Source organism: Sorghum bicolor, chromosome 2 (assembly GCF_000003195.3).
Source record: "Sorghum bicolor cultivar BTx623 chromosome 2, Sorghum_bicolor_NCBIv3, whole genome shotgun sequence".
Taxonomy (NCBI): Eukaryota; Viridiplantae; Streptophyta; class Magnoliopsida; order Poales; family Poaceae; genus Sorghum; species Sorghum bicolor.
The window spans coordinates 64108969-64119649 of record NC_012871.2 but is presented as its reverse complement, the minus strand read 5'-3'; the positions used below and the strand labels follow the sequence as shown (position 1 = coordinate 64119649).

The window sequence follows — 10681 nt, the reverse complement described above, 5'->3', positions numbered from 1 at the left end:
CAACTTTCTAAATTAAGCTGAGTTATTTTGGAAAAAGTGTTTAGTAAAATAGCTTCACCAACTACTTCATACATAGATGAGAGAGAGAAATGAGGGAGAGAGCTGCAATAAGCTACTTTTTTCAGCTTTATTCCAACTCATATCTTTGTGAGAGGAGAAGAAAAACAGCTTTACCCATGAAGCTGTTTTAGAAATAAGTGTTTGACAAAAAAAATAGCTCATGAAGCTGTTGTGAGCTGTGACAAACAGATCCTTAACCACTCTTTAACACTCCTTGGTATACGCAACCATGTCCTTAACGACTTCTAATACTCCATACAGTACATGCCCTTGACCCTTGCACGAAACAGATGACATGTACCACTACCAACGCATTGGCATTAAGCAATCAGGGCCATTCCGAAGCCAAAAAGACCGGTAGATATGGAAGAGCGAGTACAATAAACCATGTATTTGGCTTATAGCCAAGACAACTCAGCAAAAATCAACGTGGATAAGAGAGAATTGAGGAAAGAGAGATCACTTGTTCCGGACCTTCTCTCAAGACCAGCCTAGCAACATTTTGTCATATAGGTCCTATTCCTACTCAGTGACTGGATCTAACGTTATGAAAAGTTAATGTTTTAAATTATGAAAAGACAAGTTGTTGTATACCTCATTTATTGATGTAGTCTCACATCGCTTGGCTATAATAAACCAAACTTATTGGGCTTGCTCTAATAACATAAGCATCATCAAATAATTCGAGGGGATGAAGGATTGGTTTCTTATTAACAATGGCAATAGTCAAGAAGTACAAGATCATTATAACTGCTGAGTAAAGAGACAACAAACCTAAGGTAATTCTATTGAACATATTACATCAAACATTGTTCAAATATCCCTGGCTTCTACTATCTAGAGAACACTCTTTAATAAGGAACAAGAATAAAACAACAAGTTATTAGCACTGTTATCTCAGGACTCTAGACTCTTTGCTTGGGCTACATGAGAATGACAGCTGATCGAGTGAAGCCTATGTACAGAACCGGAGGAACTCCTCCTAGACTTTTCTCTCTTTTGCGGGGTACTCCGGGACTTCGATGTGAAAAACCTAAGACTCGTAATTCCCACCTCCTAGACAGAACTTCAGTATCCATACTCCTTTGTAGTAATGTAGGAGTAGTTTGTACAGGTCTCAAGGGCACCGCATGCGGCACAAGTCATGTACCTCCGAGCTCCCAAACTGCGGGTAATCCTGCTGTTGTTGTTGCTGTTCCCGGTGCTTGGACTGGCTCTTCTTGGAGGAGCGCTTTGAAGTCGAGTGCCCCTCGCTGGCAAGGACATTGCTCGGAGGCGCGGCGGCCACCGGTTGGTTCATCATTGGCGGTGGCGCCGATGATGGTGGGCAGCGATGTTGGACGTTGATGGTGTGCGTCTTGGTTTCGGTTGAGCTGCTGCCTGTTATATTTATTCTGAGAACGGCTTCCTTGTCCCTGGTATCCTCACACCACCAGTTCTGTGGTATTCCGTCTACAAACTCTTCCTGTGTGTAAAAATCTTCATGATGTAGTGTAATTTCCACCGTTTCACCTGGTTTTATCAGACCGATGGCTGGTTGGACCTGTGTGAAACAGAAAAAAATATCAAAAAATAGAAATCAGAACACAGAATTTTGAATGCAGAAATGACAGGCAGCAGATTAACTGTTTCCTGACATCAGAAGGTACTTCGGTAGTTCGGTGTCATATTCAGTCACTTGGGCATTGTAGTAACATTTTGACCATATCAGTACATATGGAGGGAAATTGATTTTTGTATCAATATGTTCACTTGGCGGCAATTGATTAATCATGAATGTATCATAGGCTGAGTTTGCAATAGTTCTTACCTCAAGCCAAAGTGGGAAGCCAAAGGATGCCCTTGGAAAAAGCTCTGATTTAGTTCCATCCTCCTTCTTGATTGACTGCCCGTCACATAGGATTTCGAAAGCTGCTTTGCTTGTTTCACATTTATTTGTAATTTGGAATATAACATTCTCTTGATTCTCCAATATGATTTCGCTTATGCTAACTGTGGTGTCTGGAACAAAACAAGCATCTTGGAACAAAGAGCGTACTTTTTCATTCGATTCAACTATTTCTCCATACTCTTGCCTTCTTATTAACTCATCAACTCTAGCAATATCAACGCTGAATGTACACCTCACAGGTTTATGATCACTCTCTGTGACTTCCATGCATGCCACGTACCTATCAAAAGAAATCAATCAGTATGGATAAAAGGGATTACCGGTCATCTGAAAGGGGGAAAAGGAAGTGTGATAGTATCTCACGACGTGATTGAAGCAACTACAGGGCACTCTAGTGAGCATTCAGCTACTGATACAGAACGGCTATCACGATATAGTACCCTATCGCACCAAGCAGGTATCCGCTTCTTCTCGCCTGAATCATAACCTACATAGCAGTTGACAAACAGTTTTCAGCACTGTGATGCAAAGTAAGAAACAAAACTTACTACCTTAGTCAGGGAAAAACTACATAACTACTTGAACAGAGAGAAGAGATCAAAAGGTTTGAAGCAGCAACATATATATACCTCCAAGACCAGGTTGGTGCTTTTGAAATTTGTATGTTGGAGGGAATTTGATTATAGCTTCACGCATTCCTTGGAATACCTTTCCAGCTTTCATTTCTGCACGAAGCTGATCCTTCTCTCTTAGCCAATCGAAGCTTCTTTGTGAAACCATGTCTCTCGCTTCATCATATGTGATACCATAAAGGCGGTAGTTGAAATCACCAAGAAATACGATCATATCAGCTTCTGCTAGATCAGGCCTTACTTCTTCAACCTGATTTCCATTGACCTGGCAACACCACAACATTTGGCTATCAGTAATAATTTGATAGTTTCTACTGATAATTTCAAGGTTAGATCACACATACATTCACTGTTCTGTGCAATTGGACAGATGTAGCAGAAGCTGCATCACAGAAAAATAAGGGTTATGTAAACATTTTTCAGTATGAAAATAGTATTTGTAACACCTATAGTTTGCTGCCAAGAAAAACAGGCACTTCAAACAATGTGAAACATGAACCTGTGGATCCATGAGGTTTGTTGAAAGCCATTGTCCGATAAATGTGGTCAAAGTCAGCATTGCGTCTGCTCACAGCTTCCAGATGTGCAGCAAAGTGATTACTCACAAAACACATTTTACGATCATATACCCTTATTCTCAATCCTACGCCACCCTGCAGGAGAATTTATTGTCACGGCACAAACAAAAGAACAGAGGAGCATGACTTGAACATGAAACAGAATATAAAACATAGAATAAAACAGTACGTGAGGATTCTCTTTCCATAAACCTTGCTTATGTAATCATCTTTAAAATTTCTTCCAACATAAGACATACAGATATCCCCAAAAGGAGATAAGATCATGCCATTACAGAATGAAATTTCAATTGGGAGGTGGGGGCTGATGAAAGCTTGTACGACTATTTTATCATGTACCTTATTGCCAATAGCACGTCCAAGACCACACGGCACTGCAGCAGCTTCAACATCTCCAACATATGGTTTAAGGCTCTTTCTTGCCCTTGAAAAGTTAATATTTTCCATGTCATGTATATCAAATGAGAAAGATAATTAAACAAACAGTTAATTGAACAACTTATCACTATGTGATAACAAATTTCTAGTTTAATTCTAAGAAACTAATTCACAAGAAGCTAATACCATGCAGCAATAAGCAGTGCAGCCAACTGCCTAGAACCAACTCGGTGGAATGATGTTCCCTCGTCAAGCGCTTTGCCAATATTGTCTATCCACCATTGCCCATTCGCACTGCCCTCAAGCCCTACCTGAAACCATGAAAAGAAACGTTCAATGAAATGGTGATTCAGATAACTTAACAGATAACACTGCAATGACAAGACAATAGCCAACGTGACTCGTGAATTACAACACAAAACGCTGGAGGGGTGCAAATCCCTACAGTTTCTTTCAAAAAAAAATTACAACACAAAGGACAAAGAGGATCAAATCTGTTAATTCCTGTAAAAACAAGCATCTATTCAATAGCCTGGCAACTATTTCAAAAAAAAAAAACAGAAATAAATGCTAGTCACGTCTACCTCAACAATTATTAAATTTGAAAACGCAACAGAAAGTATCTAAAGTGCAGTAAAATTACAGGAAACACCGAGGTGAAAACTATGTTTCAGATTGATCTGTAACAAATTATGGTTACTAGAAAAAATTAAGATGGAACAACATAGCAAATAGTTATATCTATGTTAAATAGCAACCTAGAAACGCATAACTAACTGAATTGAACAGAAAAAAAACACCAGACGGTAAGGCAAGTATCTTACTGTTTCTTTTGCAGCAGAAATGGCGAGAAACCCTGCGCCCATCTCAACCTCTTGTAATCCAACAACAACCAACCCAACATCAGATGCTACACTACCCAACCATGATCTTAGTGACTCAGCAGATGCTTTCCCTTGTGCTACATTCCAACTCCCTACCATTATATTTATCTTCTCCATTCTAGTGTATGACAGCTCTTTGTTAGACAATTCAGTTCGGATAATATCGTCAAGGGGTCCAGGAGAAGTTAGTGGCCATCCCCGAATACCACCATGATGTGCCAGTGTGTAAATGTAAGAACGACCAATTGCCATCCTTATAACTGGACAGCTATGCCCAGTCCATCCTGCAATAATGTTACCTTCAGCATCCATGACTTGAATCAGGCCACTGGCATATCCCACCCACACCCTTTCTCCAAGTGCCTTTATGCACTGCACAGAAGAAGTATGATGCTGGAATTCTTGCACTCTATTCCCATTTCCATCCCACTGAATAATGGCGCCATTCGTGCATCCTGACCAGATTGATCCATCCATTACTTGAGCCACCGCTCCTGTTCTGCGGTTATCTTCGACAAATGTCCCCTTTGTTGCAACCCTGCGCACCGCATCAGCTGCTCCTATTAAAGCATTCCTAGATTTTTGGAAGAAGTTCAAAGAACCTTGTGACTTGTCCTTCTTCGAAGGTTTTGCTTTAGGATTAGGATTGATCTCATCCTCCATAGGTTGCTCTGGCATGACAGGTGTCTCTAGCTTTGCTGACTCAACTTGGCCATCCATCCCAAATACTTTCAGCAACTCCCTTGTACGAGCATCCCTGTAGCAAGTAGTTCAGTAGAATTGGCATGTTTAAGTACCTACTATGTGATGGGGAGAACAGTAATCTAACTAACACATTTCATCTGTTCCGGATCTTTCAAAAAAAAGAAGAAAAAAAGAAGAAAATTCATCTGTGTATGTGAAGGCATACCAGAGAGCAAATGTCATGCTAGTCACGGTCCAAACTTTCGCCCGTGAATGATCCACTAGCATGTATTTAACATCAGAAGCGGGCAACGAGCAAACGTTACCAACTGTGCAATGGTTCCTCAGGTCGATATAGGCTCTCTCAACCAACAAAGCAGCCATATGTCTCTCTTCTGGTGACAATGACAGGGACTTGGCAATGGCATCGTAAGGCCATGCCTTTATCATTCCACCCTCGGAACCGGACCATATCTCACCTGTCATTTAGATTCAACGATCCATAGTATGTATGGTCAGATATTTTTTATTTTGTAGTAGTTCACATGCAGTGATGTCAATGTTCAGATATAATGCAATTGTGAGTTTGTGCCAACAGAAATGACGGTCGTAAATGGCATGCTAACCATACGAAGTGACGACCATAGAGAGCACGGGCGTCCGGCCATAGGCCTGCCATGTGAGGGCTTCCCTGAACACTGGCGCATTATTGCTTCCCCCGCCGTGACTACTTCCCCCAACACTCCCGCCGTCGCCGCCTGCACCAGCGGCCGGGGGCGCAGGCGCCGTGGCGGCCGCGTCGAGGTCCATGCGCCACGATCGGATCCTCCCGTCCTTATGACCCGTCCACAGCAGGCGGTTGGCCTTGTCTACGACGACGCAGAGCGCGGGCGGCGCGGGCATGCCCTCGCGGAAGGGCGCGCTCTCCTCGTCGCCGCGGCGCGCGCCCGCGCCCCACTCGGCGAACACCTCGTCGAGCGACCACACCCTGATCCCGGACTCGGCCCCGGCCCAGAGCTGGCGGCGCTGCGGGTCGGCGGCGAGCGATCGGAGGAAGGAGCCCGCCTGCGTCTCGCGGAGCGGGTGGGGCCGTACCTCGAGCGGGGGCGGACGGCCCGGGTGCATGGCGGCGCGGAGCGGCACACGGAAGATGCCTTTGCCGCCCCCCGCGCCGACGAACTCCGGGAGGGTGCCCTGGCCGCCGCCGTACTCTGACATGGCGCGCTCGAGCGTCATGGAGCCCTCGCTGACGCCGCCGGCGGAGCGTCGGGGGTTGGAGGAGTAGGACGCGCTGGGGTGGTGCTGGTGGGGCGGGAGCGGGGGGTGGTAGCCCATGGGCGCCATGCCCGCGGGGTCGTGGTGGAGCGGGTAGTTGAGGGAGTGGGAGGCCGGCAGAATGTGCTCGTCGTCGAGGCTGTGGTTGCGCAGCGCGGCGCGGCGCGCGGACGCGGCGTCCCGCGACAGCGGCTGGCTGTAGGAGATGCCGCGGCGCTGCTGCGGCGGGGCGCGCGCCGCCTTCAGCGCGTCGTCGTCCGGCTCCATGGCGATCGGTCGCGCCCCGCCGATCGGCAAGCCGGTGCGGGTGCGTTCTGCGTTGCCTGCGAGTGCTTCCTCGCGCGGCTCGCGTCGCGCGCGCTGCAGGTTTTTTTTGGGGCGTTGGCCTGGGCGTGGAAACGGAAGAGAGGGATAAGACGGCCAGAACCGGTCAAGATGGGGAGGGAGAAGAGCGCGGCGAGTTCGTCGCGGGAGTGAGAGGTCGGGGTCGGAGCCGGAGGGAGCGAGGAGGACCCGAGGTCCGAGGAGGGCGGGGCGCGGGGAGAGAAACGCGAGCTGAGGTCTCTCCTCTGTGACCGTGTGCGTGTCAGAGAGAGCGGACGCCGTCAATGCCGCTTCGGATGGTCGCACGTCGGCACGTAGGTGTAGCAGCCTAGCGGGCGCGGTGCCACGCAACCGCAGTGTAGCTCCGTGGTACAACCTGTGTTGCAAAATATAATTTGTTTGATTTTTTATCCAAAAATTAAACAATTATTTTATTTAAAATTTAAGTAAAATATCACTTCCTTACTTTATTAATAAAAGTTTTTAAGAGTTGCTTAAATTTAACTATATTTATTTTTTAAATAAGATGACTGATTAAACTTGAAGTTAAAGAATCAAACGAATTATAATTTGATATGGAGCAGCTTATTACTACTGTCAAGTGAAATATGTGTCGTCATCGATCTCCAAACACTTTTTTTTATTAGAATAAATAGTTATTCCCGAACTCCCGGTGGATAAAATTGTTCCACCATGCGTGAGAAAAAAATGCTATAAAAATTGTTCCACCGCTAAAAAATTGTTTACTTAAAAGATAAAAATATTGTGGCATGATAAAATTGTTCTATCACAATAAAAATATACCATTTGAACAAAAAATGGAAAAAAGACTGGTTATTTATGTTATATTCTTTTTTAACATGTAGATGTCACATTAGCCAAGTGCAGCTGTGGAAGAGCGCTGGAGCGAATAACAGGTGAGTTTTTTTTTATTTTCTATATATTTTTTCAAATATTCTTTATTTAAAGTAATCTTTATATAGCTTTTCTCATAAAGATTATTCAAGAAACGCTTCCGGAATCAGTTCGCCCGTCAGTCCAGCAATTTTTGAAGAATCAACCAGTCCTTCAATTTTTGGAGTTTTAAAAACTCTACTTTACGGTTCCAGCTGAAAAATTTGCAGAAGTCATTCCCGATATCCGAATGGATGAGGCGTAAGAATGACTTGGTAATAGATCCGTTCAACTCACGATGCAAACTAAATAGATATAGTTGAACAAGTTTAGAGACCGAGATGACACATATAAACAAGTTTGAGGATCGATTTGCGAGTTTAGAAACCGAGATGACACAACGATACAAAGTTTAGAGATCAATGATAAACTTTACTCTTATTATTATATAAGGCCTTACTGGTGTGGTATCATTGTACTTACAGCTCTGTTTCATTTAGTCACATCAACTACTTGAGTAAAATCTCTATATACTTTGGCCTTGTTTAGTTCCAAAATTTTTGGCAAAATGAGCACTGTAGCAGTTTCGTTTGTATTTGACAAATATTGTCCAATCATGGACTAACTAGGCTCAAAAGATTCGTCTCGTCAATTTCGACCAAACTGTGCAATTAGTTTTTATTTTTATCTATATTTAATACTTCATGCATACATCTAAAGATTCGATGTGACGGGGAATCTGAAAAATTTTGCAAAATTTTTGGGGAACTAAACAAGGCCTTTGTTATCTCCATAGGGATATTCTTTCAAGCCCAAAGTGTCAACACTGAAGTAGAGGCTGGGACCATATCTATTTGGATCTAGTCGAATTCGCATTAATCGACATAAATTGGGGTAAACTATTGTGTAAGTTGAACTAAATTCCATCTCATTCCACCCTAACACATGTGAACTGTGGTGAATCCGATAATATTCAAATAGACCTAAGTGATAATCAAGACATTTCACCCTAATACATGTGGATTATGGTAAATCCAATAACATCCAAACAATTCTAAGTGGCAATAGAGAATATCTATGGCACAAGACTTCCTGCAGGCACAACAATGGGATAAACGTTTGATGATGGAACCTGTAGAAGCTAGTGTGACTTCAACCAGAACACGGAAAAGGAAGGATTATAGGAACATATAAAAGCAGCATTTTATCTCAGGTGCTGTATCTGCGTGACCAAACACAATGTGCCCTAGCTGCATTACATGTAAGGATGGGGACGGTGCTCCAAACGGGTAACCGCGGTTCTTCCCTAATGTAACTAAATGAACTAAATGAAAAAAAGAGGAAAGAAATTGTCTATTTAGTTCATTAACTTACACTAGAGAAGAACCGCGGGTATCCATTTAAAGGGCCATCTCCATCCTTAATTACAGGGGTAGGAAATGCATTGGAATGCAAATGCAATGGGTATACTGAGGATCATCATACTTGAGTAGGAAATTTTTGTCTCTCCATCAGTGTTATGTGACCAGGAGGTGCCCTGCCTCTTCGACTTCGAGTGATGTTGGCATGTTGCAGTCTCAGAGTCAAGACTCAAGGACACGTCATGCTCTTCAGCAGGCACTTCTCACTTACTCATGACTTACTCAGGGAGAAACCAGTGATCTTGAGTTCTTGACGCGCTCCAGCACTCGAGTATGTCATGGCATTGTTCTGGCATCTGAACCAGATCCGTCAACAAGGGTATGTCAACTTCAGAATGGACAGTGTTTGATTCAATATTCCATTTTTTTTGGAAAAAAAAGATTAATCTCAAAGCAATGCATCTTTAGTCAAGTAAAAGACAAACAAATCTAAACTGATAAACATGCCCAACTGCCCGAGTCTGACTGATTATTTGGCCTTGCAGTCTGGTGGAGCCTACAAATACACGAATACATAAAGGTCATAGATATGCATATCTCAATAGGCTTGATGTTAATTTGTTTCTATTGCACGAAACCTTTTTTTTTCACCACGCCAAACAATGTCTTGTAAGGGCCTGTTTAGATTGGAAACGAAAATTTTTTGCGTGTCACGTCGGATATGTCGGAAGGATGTCGGGTGGGGTTTTTAGAAACTAATAAAAAAACAAATTACATAGCTCGTCAGGAAACTGCAAGACAAATTTATTAAGCATAATTAATCTGTCATTAGCATATGTGGGTTACTGTAGCACTTAAGGCTAATCATGGAGTAACTAGGCTTAAAAGATTCGTCTCGCGATTCTCAACTAAACTGTGTAATTAGTTTATTTTTTTATCTACATTTAATGTTCCATACATGTGTCCAAAGATTCGATGGGATGGATGAAAAATTTTTGGACGAGGAACTAAGGCCTTGTTTAGTTCCCCAAAAATTTTGCAAAATTTTTCAGATTCCCCGTCACATCGAATCTTTAGATGTATGCATGAAGTATTAAATATAGATAAAAATAAAAACTAATTGCACAGTTTGGTCGAAATTGACGAGACGAATCTTTTGAGCCTAGTTAGTCCATGATTGGACAATATTTGTCAAATACAAACGAAACTGCTACAGTGCTCATTTTGCCAAAAATTTTAGAACTAAACAAGGCCTAAACAGGGCCTAACTTTCCTTCTGACATTTCTAAGGGTCCCTTTGGTTGGGCTTTTGAACCTGCTTTTGCTTTTGTAAAAGCCAAAAGCCAACCAAAGGGCCCAAAAGCCACAAGTGCTTTTGCCCAAAAGCAACTTTTCTCGTAGTACAAATCCAAAAGCACCTCACCCCCTGCTTTCACTGACTTTTGGGATCCGTTCAGTTTTTTTTTCCAAAAGGCACAAGTGATCAACCAAATGACTTTTGGGTTTCTCAAAGCCCACATCCCACAGCAGCTTTTCAAAAGCTCAAAGCTCACAGTAGCTTTTCCAAAAGTCACAGCCCAACCAAATACACCCTAAAAGGTTCTGGGGTTCTGAAACCATGTAACTATTCTTGGCAGCTGTGGCTATGCAGCTTGTGAACTACGGGGTATTATAGCGATAGCGAGAGCTGCTGTGCGAACACACCCTACAAGTCTAGCTT

General features: G+C 43.1%; 1 protein-coding gene across 1 annotated transcript; it reads right to left on the bottom strand.

The window, feature by feature from the left end:
• Positions 750 to 6960, bottom strand: LOC8055899 (type I inositol polyphosphate 5-phosphatase 13). Its single transcript, XM_002460433.2, has 11 exons — positions 5734 to 6960; positions 5334 to 5586; positions 4364 to 5180; positions 3726 to 3850; positions 3501 to 3585; positions 3083 to 3236; positions 2928 to 2965; positions 2581 to 2848; positions 2315 to 2438; positions 1871 to 2231; positions 750 to 1603 (listed from the first exon to the last, which is right to left on the bottom strand). Exons 1-11 carry the CDS (start codon positions 6647 to 6649, stop codon positions 1178 to 1180), a joined length of 3567 nt encoding a protein of 1188 aa, XP_002460478.2. The 5' UTR covers positions 6650 to 6960; the 3' UTR covers positions 750 to 1177.